This window comes from Silurus aristotelis (assembly GCF_946808225.1).
Source record: "Silurus aristotelis genome assembly, chromosome: 11".
Classification (NCBI taxonomy): domain Eukaryota; kingdom Metazoa; phylum Chordata; class Actinopteri; order Siluriformes; family Siluridae; genus Silurus; species Silurus aristotelis.
This window is the reverse complement of record NC_139584.1, coordinates 23,357,529-23,374,695: the sequence shown is the minus strand read 5'-3', so window position 1 is coordinate 23,374,695 and position 17,167 is coordinate 23,357,529. Positions and strand designations below refer to the sequence as shown.

The 17,167-nt window shown below is 37.4% G+C and overlaps 1 protein-coding gene across 1 annotated transcript in view; it reads left to right on the top strand.

The window, feature by feature from the left end:
- Nucleotides 1–17,167, top strand: part of plxnd1 (plexin D1) — a 93,256-nt gene that overhangs the window by 66,778 nt on the left and 9,311 nt on the right. Inside the window, exons 22-31 of the mRNA XM_083554337.1 lie at nucleotides 3,233–3,345; nucleotides 5,342–5,446; nucleotides 7,793–7,923; nucleotides 8,739–8,937; nucleotides 10,139–10,285; nucleotides 10,799–10,955; nucleotides 12,365–12,471; nucleotides 12,916–12,979; nucleotides 15,444–15,478; nucleotides 15,991–16,095. Of these exons, the coding sequence (XP_083410463.1) occupies nucleotides 3,233–3,345; nucleotides 5,342–5,446; nucleotides 7,793–7,923; nucleotides 8,739–8,937; nucleotides 10,139–10,285; nucleotides 10,799–10,955; nucleotides 12,365–12,471; nucleotides 12,916–12,979; nucleotides 15,444–15,478; nucleotides 15,991–16,095 (1,163 nt within the window). The remainder of the gene's footprint in view (nucleotides 1–3,232; nucleotides 3,346–5,341; nucleotides 5,447–7,792; nucleotides 7,924–8,738; nucleotides 8,938–10,138; nucleotides 10,286–10,798; nucleotides 10,956–12,364; nucleotides 12,472–12,915; nucleotides 12,980–15,443; nucleotides 15,479–15,990; nucleotides 16,096–17,167) is intronic.

Here is a 17,167-nt window from a genome sequence, read left to right as displayed (position 1 = left end):
AACGGTATGTTTCTTAAGGATAAGGAAAAAGCTTCGAAAAGGCTTAGCTGGACACAATGGTCTGTCATTTCAGCAAGGCAAGACAAATGTGTGTTTAAACAGAGGCTGTGTGGACAAAGATTTGTGGACACCTGACCATAAGATTTGTATGTGCTTCTTGAATATCGCATTCCACAATTGCTGTTGTAATAACCTCCACTCTTTTGGGAAGATGTTTCACTAGATTTTAGAGGGTGCTTCTGGTCGGGGTCAGAGCTCTATAGCAAGCATTCTACACTTCACCCCATGTAAACTATATCTTCATGGAGCTCACTTTGTGCACAGGGGGATTGTTATGCTGATACAAGTTTGGGTCTTCAAATTCAAATAAAAGAAAAAAATTTAATGCTAAGACATCCAAAGATATACAATTGTCTGCCTCGAACTTTGTGTTAATAGTTTGGGGAAAAACACATATCGCTAGAAAAATTAGGTGTCCCAATACCTTACACCATATATTTTATTGAGATTATTACTTATAGTTATCCATGGTTGTTTGTTTATACTGTAGTAGCTGAAAAAGCTGATGTTACCTCGACTTACTAATAAGAGAGAGAAAATTATGAGTAGGATGACAGGACCAATCATAGAACCTTGAGGTACACTTGAAGTAGTTGCACAGCCAAACTTTTGGGATGACTTGCCCCATATATGACAAAGTGTATGGTCATTTATAATGTCTGACCTCCACTATCCTCCAGAGAAATATAGGCATAAAGTTAAAAGATCACAAGCTGTCCACTAAAGTAATGAGTTGTTTTAGATAAAGTATGTCTTTGTGTGTGTGTTAGTGTCAGGGTGGGGGTGGGGGTGGAATGTAAGGTTTAGGGAAGCAGAACCAGGCTACTGAAACTGAAAAAACAGTAAATTAATAAATTACTCAATAATAAGTTTAAACCCAGTGACCACCCACGGTACTGTGTGTGTGTGTGTGTGTGTGTGTGTGTGTTGTGTGTGTGTGTGTGTGTGTGTGTGTGTGTGTGTGTGTGTGTGTGTGTGAGGGAGAGAGAGAGAGAGAGAGAGAGAGAGAGAGAGAGAGAGACTTCCTCATGCTTCGTCCATGATCACTATGAACCCCCAACCCCTATCACTCTCTCAGGCACGTTTCCACAGTGACCGGCTCCACAAACATGCACAAACAGGCACTTTTTTTTCTCGCATCCTGTGTTGAAAACAATATGAGGAGCCTCTAACTTCCTGTCATCCCTACAAAGAGCACCCACGCTTATCACACCCCACAGCACTGACCTAATATCCAATACCCTCACCCTATTAATGCGTCTTAAGTGATGAATCCAATCAGGTACTGTAGGAGAGCAGGATGCGAAAGATCAGAAAAGGAAAAAAAAAGATCAACTTAGCTGAAACCAAATCCCTTTACTTGTAGTTCAGGCTACTGAAGTGAAACTCATGTGACCCTATGAAAGTTGGCTTCAGTTTTGGGATTGTCTGGTTTATGGAATATTCCACTAGCACAATTCTGTTTATTCAGTGTTTATTTGGATAGAAAATCAGCTTATATTGCAGTAATCATATGTTAGGTCACTGACGGTTGTAACGGTTAGATCATATGCTGGCTTTCTCTGAACAGTAGGCTGAATAGCTGTGTGGGCCATTGTGTTTGTTTAACTGCTTAGGGTGAGTTAGAGAATGACTATCTCTGTCTCTCTCTCTGTGTGTGTGTGTGTGTGTGTGTGTGTGTGTGTGTGTGTGTGTGTGTGTGTGTGTGTGTGTGTGTGTGTGTGTGTGTGTGTGTGTGTGTGTGTGTGTGTGTGTGTGTGTGTGTGTGTGTGTGTGGCGTCTCGTGTAAGACCACATAGCCCACCTTACATGGTAGCTAAATTTCTAATTTTAGCCGAGATGCACAATTCAGGATGCAAGTCTAAAAGAGACTGTATGGGAAAAGATGGGGAAATATCTGGCAACAACACACACGCGAACACCAAGGTATCAGCTTGCGGTCTCGTTAACTTCATGTTTGCTTTTATGTATCTTTTCCCCACATGACACAAACCTCATATTTCCACATAATGTATATCGTGTGTTCCGAGAGGTTTAGGCATGTACAGTTATTACATCACGCTTTTGGTACTTTTGGCTTGAGTTCCACGGCAAACGGATATAAATTTACAGACCCTTTACATGAGCGGCCAACTATAAACGCAAAGTCTTAACGGAATATTCCAGGATTTTTCTAACCAAGTCTTCACCCTCCACATCTGGAGTGTATGAATGAGTGACTGCAAGAGACTGCAATAACCACTACAGTCTATGACTTGAGTCTAATGTGAGTTATGCACTTTTGCAGCAAAAAAAAATCTCCTGTTATAATGTTATTTATGACAATAAGAGAAATCACGAATGCAAATTCAGAATTCAGACAGTGAGCACACGCATTAAACAACATTCAATTTAATGGCATTTAGCTTTCGGCTGGGTCTACATCACTGGCGTCTGTTTTGTCCGTCTCCATGTTTCTTTCTTGTGAGTTTAGCATGTTTGTTCTCCCCTATCAATTAATCAGTGCAGCAGTTTCTGGGGAACGATTTCTTCCCCCTTGCATTATTTTTATGTATTCATTTTTTTACTCAGTAGCGAATATGATTTAGAATGTATTTAAGTAAAAAACAAAACATACATAAATAAAAAGTAAAATTACAGATTTTAAAAACAAATTTTTACATTTTAAAAAGTATAAGGAAACAAAATAACTAGTCAATTACAGTAATGCTAGGAACTGTAATTCCTTACTTTCCACCTCTGGATGTTTATATACACTATATTTCCAAAATTATTGGGTCACCTGGTAATAAGTACGGTTTTATTTTTTTTTAAACATTGCATTCCACATTTAGTCCCAGTTTTTATTCCCAAAAATTACATACCATACTGATGACCAGGCGAAACAATACTTTTGGCTATATAGTGTATAATTTCCAAAATTCTATACAATATGAAAAACCTGGTGTGTGTGTGTCTGTCTGTGAGAAATTATGTATATTCCTTGAGAGCGCAATTGCCTGGTACCATCTAACCATCTCATGTCCTGGAAAGATTTAGATTGTGTACTTTTAGGATACATGTGTATACAAAAAACGTGTGCTCTACTATATACAATAAATCAAAATGTCAAAGTCTAAGGGTGGATATGGGTAGGCGTGTGTGTAACTCTGTGGGTGTCTGTGTTTGACAGGATTTGCCGAACTCCAGACAGATATGACTGACCTGACTAAAGAGCTAAACCGCAGCCAAGGCATTCCCTTCCTTGAGTACAAGCAGTTTGTTACTCGCACCTTTTTCCCTAAGGTAATGGCAAACACCATGTCTCTCTGTTTGTGTGTGTGTGTGTGTGTGTGTGCATGTTTTAGCCCCATTGTGAAGATAGATTATCCTTATAATGCTAGGAATACAATACTTTGCTGACTAATCACAAAATAAATGAATGATTTCACAGGTTTAAGCTTAGCTGTAGGCATAGCATTGTACTGTGTGGATAAGGGAGCGTGCGGCTCATTTTTCAAAATAAATAAATGTTAAAAAAATTTTATTATTTATATCATGGTGGCTATTGTGATAGGCTTGAGTTTGTAGGTATTTCAACATTTTTAATAATAGACTTGGGTTTAGACTTATAGATATATTTTTATAGATGTAAAGGTATTAATTGTATATATATTTTTATGTGTTATGTTCAATTCCAATTTTTAGGTTTAGGTTTTGTATTGGCATTTATCATACAGTATATACATTTATAGTTAAAGCACAGTTACAGATTAGAGATCTTTGTTTATAATATAATTTATAGTTTCTAGTAATATATTTTTGGAGTTATAATTTATAGTCTGGTTGTAGTACAGAATATAGGTATTAGTTTAAATTTTGAGTGTATAGTTATAGACTTATAGTATGTTTATAGATTCATAGTAGTAGTATAATTATAGCTTACAGTTATAGATTTATCGTTGTAGTATAGATTATACATATAATGTATAGTTATAGATTTATAGTACTAGTATAATTATAGTGTATATTTATAGATTGATAGTTGCAGAATAGTTAATAGCTATAAATAACTAAATAACTAATACTTTAGTTATACATTTATAGTATTAGTGTAGTTATAGTTTAAAGTTATTGATGTATGGTCGTAGTATAGTTATTCATTTATATTTATAGCATATAATTAAAGATTTATAGTTGTAGTATAGTTATAAGTTTATATTAATATATTATATTATTAATATTTAAACAGTTTTAGAATCATAGTAATATATATTTTTTGTTATATATCTATAGTTGTAGTATAGTTATAGTTTATACGTTTAAATATAGTTGTGCTTTTTATAGTTGCAGAATATTGGTTATAGTTAAAGTTTTAGAATTTTAGGAGTTGTATTTTAATACATAGTTTTTATAGTTAAAGGAACAGTCTTGCAGATATAGTTTATCATCTTCATTGTTGTAGTATATTTATAGTTTAGTTATAGGTCATTATATTATAGTTGTAGTATATAGCATGTAGTTATAGATTTATAGGTGTATTATAGTTTATAGTTATAGCTTTTGTATTGCTTTTGTATTGTTTTTAATAGTTGCAATAATGTTTATAGTTTGTAGCTGGAGTATTGTTATAATTTGTTTCAGACTTACAGTTAATGTTTTAGACCAAAGGCACAAACTATGCATCTTTTGCATCTGTGTTGAAAAACCACAAGCATTACAGTTTCCATTGCGACTGTATGAACAATGGTGGGCACGCAGACAAGGAAAGCAACACACACACACACACACACACACACACACTGACCTTGACTATGTGGTTATAAGTAGGATAAGGGTGCAGTGGCTAATGTTTTGTAATGGGATGGAAAAAGGGTATGTTTATATGTGTGTGTTTGTGTGTGTGTGTGTGTGTGTATGTGTGTGTATGTGTGTGTGTGTGTGTGTGTGTGTGTGTGTGTGTGGTGTTGAAAAGCAGTAGGAACAGAAACATAAATACTTTTATTCTGACCTCAGCTCCTTTTCCCGCCGGCTGGCCTACTGGGAGTCTAATCTCCTTGCAACACAATCTTTCACCGCTCCTCTCCTCCACTATTCCCTGTTTTATCTCTCCTCTCCTCTATCTCTTTTTCTCCTTGCCTTATTCCTGCACTCTTGCCCTTCAATCCCATTACAAAGCAGTGCAAATCTCTAAATAAAACACATTAAGTTAGTACTCAAGAAAATCTTGTTACAATTTCATCTCATTATATTAATGTGTGTGTGTGTGTGTGTGTGTGTGTGTGTGTGTGTGTGTGTGTAGATGTGTTCAGACTATGAGAGGAGTCTGGTTCAGCCGGTGTATGAAACCGATGCTCTGGGACCAAGAGCCTTACCTGAAACCCACCCTCTGCTTCAGGATTGGCAGGTAAAGCACACCAACCTACATGTTCATCCACAGACACACACTGGCGCACAGACACACACACACACAAACACACACGTGCAGACTGGATGAATGCTGCTGAGTCTGCAGGTTTCTGGGTTGCTGTAAAAAGGGGAACGTACTCCCAAAGTTATCTCCGGAAATAATGAAAAAGAGCTTGTCTTTTGACACGCCATTCCATTATGCTATGATTAATGAACGCATCTATATGCAACTCGCGTGTCTGTGTCTGTGTGTGTGTATGTAGAAATTCATGCATGTGTGTATGTTAAACACAGATTTGAGGTCAGGAGAGTGGAGGGAGGGGGGAAGGGGGATGGTCTGGAACAGTGATGAAGTGTTTCACACAGTCGATCGTCTTTAAAGGAACCCTCCTACTTTTTTGTTTTTTCTTTCTTTTTTTTTTCCTCACATCAACGAACATAAATCTTCACATGCACATTTGTCTTTGTCTCCCTCAACTCTACCCCCTGCCCCACCCATCCTCACTATTTTTATGAGGAGCATATGGAAAGCCTCTACGGGGACTGCTTCATCACGGCTCAGCTAAACATCCGCGTTGTTCTTGCTTGATAGGTCTGATTGCTGGGTCAAACACAACAAAAAGAATTAAGGCAATTAACAGGCGAGCTTTGGAGGGGTGCGATCGCTTCGTTTTAGTCATCCATCAATGTCATATGTGCGGGATTCAGCTCCAATTATTTTATGAGTTGTTTTGGTGAAAACATCACCTGTATTTTTTTATTTGTCTCCTCCTTGTACCAAATCTCCAAATATTCTACATAAAGTAATATGTTGGAAAATTATATAAATAAGGATATGAGTAACTGGTGTAGTGTATACATTAAAAGGATGTAATTTACAGTGTTTTTGTTTCACTGTGTTTCATCCGTTTATCTTCAATAAGCGCTATATTTTGGCCAGAGTCCCGGGAACAATTGGTGGTAGGCGGAAATCCACACGGGACCAGAATCCGGTCCATCGCAGGGGATCACGCGCATACACTTTCATACACTCATTCACACCTAGGGATAATTTTTTTTATGGTCCTTCTAGACACATGATTTTGGAAAGTGGATGAACATGCAAACCTCCACACAGACATTAAAATTTTAACCTTTAGTTCTGAAGCTGAAAGGCGGGACCACCATTATGCCACCCGGGGTTTTTGTTTTCTTCTTTTAATTACAGTTACAGATGACTGACTCGTCCTGGTGTGTATTTCTGTTTTCGTGTAGGAGCTGAACCCAGCAATTTTAATTCAGACAACAGAAATGGACAAACAGTAGGTCTGTTTCAGGGGGAAAAAAAGAAGCAAGAATTGAGCCAAACTGAAGCACATGTGTGCAGTAGTGTGCAAATTCAAAATAATGAATTTATTATATTATTAAAAGAACAATTATTAGACAATTGTTTATTAAAGGAAATAATGAAACCTCTACCTAAGAAATCTTTCAAAGCTTTTAAAAAGGAATCAGCAGTCTCAGGTGTATTTCATACAGTTTTTTTAAGGTTCTCAAAGAACCTGCAACAGTTCTTCCGAAGACACTGACCACCATGCCAGCATTATTTTTTTCATCTGAAAAATGATCTATTATTATCTCTGGAAATAAGCTTTCTTTTGTTTTAGTGACGCATAAAACATCCAAACAATATTTCAGAAATGTACGACTCGTCATATTTGTTCAGTACATGTATTGAAACAGAAAGTGCCAGAAAGTGCCTCAACTACATAGACATAAGAGTTTGGAATAAGTACTGGTACTCAGAAGTACCCCAGCCACAAGTAAAGCAAACCATGCTGGACTTTCTAATTGTCTCATCCTTTTAAAAACTGCTACATCTGCAAGGTTACCACGATATTGGACAATTTTCCCCATATTGGACCGTCTTGATGTAAAGCTCAGATCAAACAGCAGATTGTCAGCTTCAGATACAACCTTATCTTCTATAAGAAAAATAGAATTGAATTTTTTTTCCCCCTCCAGAATTGATGAGTCAGTGAATGAGCTGTATTACCGGAAATCTCTGATTTTTAAGCAGAACAGCATCAGGAAATTGTACAAAGCAGCAATGACCTTACTTATTAATCTAATGGTATAATGCAAAGTAACTGGTTTTGCAGAGTAGTCTTAATAAGGCTAGATTATTAATATCATAATTGTTGTGTGTCAACTATTGACTGATTCTGACCGATTCAGAATGATGTTGCAAAACCTTTTTTTCCCCAAAGTATGTCAAAATGTCCTGTTTTCTCAGTAGTTTTCTCAATTCTCAGTAATGTGATTCAACATCCTCTGTCCTACTTATTTTATCCCTCCCTATCAGCCTTCCAGCACCACCAGGCCCAATGTAGAGGAGGGAATCACCATGTTCTCCACTCTCCTTAACAACAAGCACTTCCTCATCACCTTTGTTCATGCGTTGGAACAGCAGAAGGACTTCGCTGTCCGAGACAGGTAACCCTTAAAACAGCGATATACAGTATATTTTAAAAAGCAGAAAATATGTACTGCAATAAATCCCAAAGGATTTAGGGTCTATGGCACTTGGCTGGCATTTTCATTCCTACTTAGTATTCACGTGGTCCGTAAAACGTTACGCGGGCTTTGTAATTATGTAATCTTTTCATCAAGCGCCTAAATGTCAACTTTGACTTGACACGTTTGGTTTGACTGACAGGAATTTATATTGTTACATTATTCATTTTAATTTCGATCAACTCAAAGATTTCTTTGCAAATCATGCAATCTCATACAATAAGTCGGAAAGGCATTGTGCTGGAAATCCTGAACTAAAAATAGTGTCGCGCTAGTGGTCTTCAGCTTTTTTTTTTTTTTTTTGTAATACTGCAGTGCCCTGTTGCATGCTGGGAGTTTTATTCTGAGGTACTTCAGAGACTTCATGGCTGTCTCAGCATTATATTCACATGTAATAAGGAGCTTCAGAATCTGCTGAACGAGTCTCCAGATTTAACCGCATCTCTCAGTTTTGTGGGTCTCTCTCTCTCTCTCTCACACACACACACACACACACACACACACACACACACACAAGCTCATACATGTGAAAGAGGCATTGTATTGACACAGTCCCTAAAGTCTTCCATGCCTACGCACTCATTTACACTTGGAAATGGAAGCACTTCAGCCATTTTTCTTCTGTATCAATCTGGAAGCACAGCTGCTCTAGTGGATTAAAACAATTGTCTGTTTTTCCCCCCCTTCTTCTTTCTTTCTTTCCTCTACTTTTTGATGTGTGTCTATATGTCCAGATGTAACCTGGCCTCACTGCTCACTATCGCTCTCCATGGCAAACTGGAATATTATACCAGCATCATGAAGGAGCTGCTGGTGGATTTGATCGACGCGTCTGCCTCAAAGAACCCAAAGCTGATGCTGCGGCGCACCGAATCCGTGGTGGAGAAGATGCTCACCAATTGGATGTCCATCTGCATGTACAGCTACCTCAAAGTAAGAGGACGAAGCACAAATTATTACAACCTAATTTACATTTGTTTTACAGGAGCCCATATCCGGAGTGACTTGCAGAATTGATTGGTTAAGGACTAAAAATATAGTCTATAGGATCTATAGTTAAGCAAAGAATAATTTTAATTGCTTGTGAAAAAGGCAGGCTATGGAAAGTTCATTCTGAAGTGCTAGAACAATTACAGCGTAGTGGCTTGGAAACCCAACTCTCAAAGTACAACCAAAGTACAACCTAAAAAAACTGCTATTTGATTTGTTGGTTGCTCTAAAAGAAAAGTTCTTAAGCAGAACCCTACAAACAAAGGGTTTGCCTTTTATGTACCTTTTAGCATCCATTTACAATTCATTTGGAAAGCTAGAGCCATGAATCAGGTGTGTAAGCTTGGCTCTAAAACTATCTGGTAAATGTTAGAAATTTCAAATGCCTGTTCTTGGCACAAGTGTATTTTGTAGCTGACAGCAGCTTTTTCATGGATACCAGAATTTATTTAAAAACCTATTACAAATGTATAGAGAAAAGTACAAATCAGAATTTTTGTTTTCGCCAATAGGTCTTCAGGACGAATCAATTTTTTGCTTTCCGTTTTCTTTGTAATGTAAGAAGCTGCCGTATTTTCTGTCTTAATACATTTACCTTGTCTAACTGAAGCTTTTATCCACAACAATGTACAATTAGGAGAATAGCGCTGTCTTGCTCAAAGGCCCAACAGTGTCCGTTTGGAATTTTTTGGGATTCGATCCCACAACCTATTACTCAGTAGCACAAGACCTTTACTACTAATCCATTCAAGAGAAGGGGTCACTGCTGTAACTGGAATAGCATAACGGATAAAAGTACCTGAGACTTGTTTTGCAGGCGTTCTGCAATATTAAATGTAATTATAAATTGACAAAATGTGTCATTGTTGACAAACTGCTGTGTGTAAAAGAAATAAAAGACCCCAGACGTGCTCTTATAGCAAAATAATCACATTTAGGGAGCTAACAGTAATGGGTTACCACCCTGTCATTTATTATTTTTTCTATTTTCGAACTGTCAGGCTGCCATGATTTTCTCCCTCAGTCTAAATTATTCACTGGAAGATGTGTTTATTCAAATCATCTCCTAAAAACGACACGTCTCAGAAGTATAATTGAACAGTTGGTGTCGTTAATATGTTCACTCCTAACTCCTTCCTTTCAGGAGACAGTCGGCGAGCCTTTCTTCCTGCTCCTGTGCGCAATCAAACAGCAGATTAACAAAGGCTCGATCGACGCGATCACGGGGAAAGCGAGATACACGCTGAACGAAGAGTGGCTCCTGAGAGAGAACATCGAGGCCAAACCACTGGTGCGTTTTAGTGCAATATCTGTTATATTCGGCTTTCTGTTCTTCCGCTTCGGCACATTCTTGTCTGCCCGCGAACGCGTCAAAATAGCATGCCTTAAGTCATGTCATTGTGCAACTGTCCTAATGAGCTCTAAAAAATAAAACCCTGAAAAGGCTTTCAGATGACACAACACGAGATGAAAGCAGCTTGATCAGCAAATCCACAACGTTCCTCAAGGCACATGAGTTGTAGCTCTTAACCATGAATGTTGCAGAAAGACATGGCAATGTTGGCTCAACATTAAAGCTGGGTACTACTCATGTACAGACAGCCTGAAAGCTTTTTTTTTTTTTCTTCATATTTTTTAATCCAAAATGCTCATTTCAATAAATGCACAATAACCTAAGGTAAGTTGAGGCTCACTGACTAACTGTGTGGGCTTGTCTTATATCACGCTCTGATGTCTTCTCCTCATTTAAAAGCAATCCGAGTGATGTTTATTTTTGTCAGAATCTCATTTGCGTGTGTTGCAGAACATTAACGTGTCGTTCCAAGGCTACGGGATGGATTCAGTGAGTGTGCGGGTGATGAACACAGACACCATCTGTCAGGTGAAAGAGAAGATTTTAGAAGCTTTCTATAAGAACCTGCCCTACTCCCAGTGGCCTCGAGAGGAGGATGTCGAATTAGGTAAATAAAACAAATCAGATATTCACAGAGCAAAATATCTGACTGATACTTGTCACTCTGAGTTTTCTTACAATTTGTACATTAATAAATTCAGTCAGATGACTAAGACATTCAATAAATAAACATTCAATAAATAAAAACATTCTGTTGATGTGAGTTTACACTGCCTTTCATTAGTATTATAATGCTCCCCCACCCAACAGCATTTTGAAACATGTTCATAATCCGGGCCCTTAACCCTCAATTGCTTAACTGAAATAACTGCAAGTCGGTCTTGATAAGGGTGTCTGCCAAATGCTGTAAATGTACACTTGAAATGGTTTTGAGATTTTATGTCAGAAATGCAAATAAAATGGATTGTAATAGTAACAAAAAAATCTATTATTAGTTTGCTTAATTAATTATTACAAATAATAGAAATGGAAAAGTAATTTCTGTGTAAGGATTCACAGCCTTCTGCTTGAGAAATCTAGAGAAATAGAGTTGAATTGTATGCATTAAAGATATACACATAATCACATTAACTCGATGTAAATACATTTGCTTATCAAATAGCTAATTAGGGGATTTTGAAGAGAAATGAATTGTAATTCCATTCGAAGTGGGTAAAGACCTGTACGTACACACCTTTTTGCATTTCTACTTGCATGTTTTTTTTGTTTTTGGATCAGCTCTCTCACATGATTATAATTCATCACTGTTAAGAGTTCTGTGTCAATTCGTGACAAATCTACCTCAGATTTCAGGCTGTAACACTACAAACTGCAGACAAAGTTCAAGGGGAGGGTGAATACTTACACACATCAGTTCACGGTGATAATATTATACAAGATTGGAGTAATAGGGTTATATCCAGAGAGCAAATGAGCCCGAGCTTAACATTTCCATCTGGCCCTCATGCGGATGCGGCTGACAATGATTAATTCATCACCATTTAACCAGAACACAACAACAAACTAACCCCGCTGATGCCATAACTTAGTACAGAACGTACAACTGGGTCACTTTGGGTGCAGGCTTGAAATGCCAAACAGCTTTTTATTTGTATATATATATATATATATATATATATATATATATATATATATATATATATATATATATATATATATATATATACACACACACACACACACACACACACACACACACACATGCATGTACGGTCGCATGCATTTGAGACATTTTTGGCCCAGATTTCAAATGTCAAGCAAACTTTTCACTGGCCCACTTTTACCTCACAACACACTTGCAACTATTGACCCTTCATTTAGCCTAAATCATTTTACAGTCAAGGATGTTAGGATTGTGTTTCATATCAGGTTTTGAGTTAACAGTTAGAGGTTACAGTGAGAAATTAGGATTTATCAACACCAATGTTTGAGTTTAACAATGATTTTAACTTCCAGAATGGTTTCCCGGTGGAGGCTGCAGCAGCCGAATACTTCAGGATCTGGATAACACCTCTATAATGGAGGACGGCAGGAAGAAGCTCAACACTGTGTTTCATTACCAGGTGGGTGTCCTTTACCCTCTGCCAAATTCCCTTTGTTTCTTAAACTGTGTCGCAGCATGAGGCAAGACAAAAAGGACCACAGGGAGAAAAGGGAATAAGACGGAATGTGTGTGCAAACAGTCATGACCCTTCCACTCTTAGCAGCGTGACTGTTTAGCTCACGAGGTGCCACAGGGAATGAGCTGAAAAGTGTGTGTGTGTGTGTGTGTGTGTGTGTGTGTGTGTGTGTGTGTGTGTGTGTGTGTGTGTGTGTGTGTGTGTGTGTGTGGTGAACGTCCATGAGTGCAGTGAAGCCTGCAGTTTCGGCTCAGTGAAAAGGCTGTCTAACTCATTACACAGTATGTAAACTTCTCCGGCTTAATGAGTGCTTGCGCTGCCTCTTGAGTGGAGCGCAATACCTCTGACCCTTCAAAACGCTGACTTTTGAACTTTTGCTCCTTACAGATCCCTGAGGGGGCATCACTGGCCATGAGCATGAAAGACAAGCGAGATAACACATTGGGCAGAGGTAATGACCATGATGCTCTGTGTGTGTGTGTGTGTGTGTGTGTTTTGTGTTGGTTTGTGTGTGTCAGGCTCAATAGGCTAGACGTGCTCTGCTGACTCACATATTACATTTACCTGCTTTTACAGACAGAGATCTGGCTCTTATTTGTGCTCCATCACACAAGGCTGCTAGGATAGAAATCATCAAGCAACTCACAATTCAAATAAAATTCAATTCCCATTCAGTGCTACGGCACATTTATAAAACAACTCGATGCAAATCGAGGCGTCTCGATGATTTCGCTCTATAGCCTATTCTTTTTATTTTCCTCCAGCATAACCACTTGTTGCTTTGAAAACATATCATTTTCAGCCATCATGAAAAGCTGGAGAGTTAATGTATCTTAATTATGGCTGTCAGAAGTAATTTCACTCTTTCACAGCATTAGAGAGATCTGTGATGTTCTGCTTTTAACGTTTCTATTTTTGAAACCACATCTTTAGATGCTTCCTGATGTGTCGTGAATTTTAATTTGTTCTTTGCAAATCCACTAAATACTCAATGAATAATTATTAATTGTCAGTATGAAGGAAAATTATGAGCAAACATTATACCTGAAATGAAAATAAATGTTTGATGACCAAAAAATCTTTTTTTTTTTTCGAACAAAGTACATCAGTATTCACAAAAATTTGGTGCTGATTTTCTGAAGCTTTTTGCTACATTTTTTATTATTTATGTAGACATTAGATTTTAAAATAATTCATAATAATGAATTAAAGACTTTTATTAGAGTAAAAATTTTTTTTTATTTCATTTGGGATATAATGCATATTTGAGTCACTGAGAATGACAAGAAATCTTTTCCTAAAGTACAATTTTAAACAAATAGAAGTTGAACAAAAGTGCTGTATAGTAAAATGTGTAGCAACATTTAACAAACAAAACAACATTTAAAGCCAGGTCTTTTTTTTTTGCTTAGATTTCAAATGAGTAAGTGTTTGAGCAGTTCTAACCCAAAGTAGGAAACTGTTTTACAGTTTTGGTGCAGCTACTGAAAAGTTTTAAGCAATTTTATTCTTGCTCTCTGTGAAATGGTCAACAATCTCTGATTCCACGATTTAAGGCAGAGAACCTCAAACTAGGGCCTTCGGGACAAAGCTAGCTTATGGTCACCTTTAAATTGGCCTGCCATGCCATATAAAAGAAGAGGGGAAAAAAATCCCATTTGGGAAATCTTTCGAAAAAATAAAGGCCAGCCTCATGTCTGTTATTAGAGGACACTAAATAGCTTTATTAGGCATTATGGTACAATAAATTGGATTTTTCCTCTTTGTACAATACATTTAACTGAACTATGAAAATAAATCTGCATCAGTTTAACAGATTGCAGAGTCATAATTTCCATTTATTTATTTATTTATTTATTTATTTATTTATTTATTTAAATTAATAAGAGCAACCATGGCAACTTTGGTTTTTAAAATAATACAGTAGTGATATAATGCAACATGGAAAAATTAGAAATATGTGGGAATTATTTCTGACTGCATCTCATGTAGTTACAAAATTTTGCAAAATCGTATAACTTGTGTGTAAATATGTTTCTGCAGTGTTTACAAAGGTTTGGGTGATCTTGGTTTTTTTTTTTCGTTGCATGTCTATACTGTAAAATCCACTTAAAAATAAATCATAATAAATTGATGGCTCAATTGACAAAGAGCACCTTCAAACATTTCTAGTAATGCAGCTCAGCCACTGCAGCGTGTCATCCGAAATTTCTTTAAATTTTAAAGCACAATCATCAAGCATTAGGTCTGAGTCTCTTTGAGTATTTACACTCACATATACGAAATTCTTTGCGTAAATGCTCTTTTGCCAACAGTTTGTGAATAGATTCGTTCGTATGCAGAGCAATGAGACCTATCGTGTGTGCGATACATTGGTTTTGTCTCACTGTTGTTGTTGTTTTGTTTTTTTTGTTGATTTTTTTTTGGGGGGGTGTACATGTTCAAAGTAATTAAAAACTGGAAAGCAATTTGTCAAAGCATAAGTACACACACAAACAGAGCACTCATAATGAGGGTCAGTACAGTATGTGCTTTTGTTTGGACGTGTTTGTAAACCAGAGAAAGCTAATGTCTTTTGTAATCACGGTGAGCTCCTAAAGCTCATTAAGCTGGCTCCACTACCAATCAGTGTGTCTCCTTTCCTGACCTTGTTAAACACACACACACACACACACACACACACACACACACACACACACACACACACACACACACACACACACACACACACACACACACACACACACACACACACACACGCTACTTCACAGGTTTTCTTTCATTAACCTTTCCCTCAGCCTAGCATGTTCAATTCCTCTGCTTTAATTATTCTTTCATTTTGTTTTTGTTTGTTTACCTTTGGCTCTGTGTCTGACGTTTGGTTTACTGAGAAATTGTTTGTTTTTTCATTGCAGCTAAAGACTTGGACACCGAGAAGTACGTTCATTTGGTAAGTGTGTGTTTCTCCTTCCACACACACACAAGCACACCCACTCGTGCACACACTTGAGGTCTGTGGATGATTATGCAAGTTTTTCCCCGTGTCTGGAGGAATTGCTGTGTAGGAACAAGCTGCAGAACACTGACAAGCAGTGAAAGAGAACGAGACATGGTCGACAATGCTTTGGCTAATGTAAAACCAAGTTGGCAAAATTAAACCGACAAGTCGAATTAGTTGCAGATGCGTTGGCTTTAGGAGTGAAATGAATAAATAAAAAAAAAATAAAAAAAACAAAGCCTAAAAGTTCTGTTTATTCGTTAATGAAAAGTTCTTGTGAGTGCATTTCCTTTCACTGAGGTTTACTGTTTATTAAACAGCTATAAACATTCACTCTATTAACTTTTTTTTTGTATTTTTTTTATTTATTTTTTATTGTCGAATTGGTCATTGTCGGTCTTTAGCGCGGTTGGTTCCTGGCATGCAAGTTGCTTTATTTGGGCTTTATGTTGTGATTGATGCAGGTTCTGCCCCATGATGAGCTCATAGAGACTAGGAAGTCTCACAGGCACAGTCACAGGAAGAAGGTGCTGCCTGAGATTTATCTGACTCGCCTGCTCTCCACTAAGGTAAGACTGGAAAGGTTAAACACCTCAAACTGATTAGTTGGAAGGTCATTTCGTTTGCTTTCCTTCTTTATTTATTTCTTTTAGAAAAATACAGTGCAGTTTTTTTACTCTACAGATCTATGAAGCTTTTTATAAGTATGACAGCATAAAAAAATAATCACTGCAGCATGAGCCTGAGACAATCCTGTCACCACCTTAAAAATTATTATTTCCTTCAACCTTATGTTGTGAAGTGTTTTATTCCTCTCATACCACTGTTAGGGCTGAGCAATATGGGCTAAATCATGATATTTATCACCTCTAAAACTGCTGAAAATAGACTATACCTAACAAATGACAGGTTTTGGTTATTGTCAAAGTATTTTCAAACCAAAGTTAAAAAAAACAGAAATAATTACCTTTTTAAGTACATATTTCTCATCATATTCGCCTTTTTCATGCGTATTGTGTCGCAGTCCTCCATGCTTTAGTTTGTTCTTTGTTATCACACACCTCTAGTACAGGAGCTCCACCCTTTTCTATGCATGTACCAAGAAGGTGTAGGAAACAAACCCTGTGAATGAGCTGTTACTATAGAAACAACAAAGTATTAGAAGGCGCACATTAGAAGTGCTGTTCTATGAAAAATGAATCACCACGTTCTAAACAATTCAGCAGTTTTTGGGATGTACATTATTTGTATAAACGTATTGGGACACTTGACTTTTCAAGCCGTATGTGGTTCTTCCCCAAACTGTTACCACAATGTTGGAGGCAAACAATTGCATATTGCATCTTTGGATGTGGAAGAGCACTACACTTGAACAAGGAGAGCCAAACCTGTTCTCGCTTGAAAGCCACAAAAAGCCAGCTCCATGAACATATGGTTTACATGGGCATATAGTTTACTCTGACCTCAACCCTACTGGGGATGACTTGGAACACTGAGTGCACCCCAGGCCTCCTTACCCTACTTCAGTACCTGACTTTATTAACTCCCTCGAGGCTGAATGAACACAAATCTCTACAACCACACTCCAAAATCTAGAACTAGACCTTCTTAAAAGAGTGCAGGTTGTTATAACAGTACAAT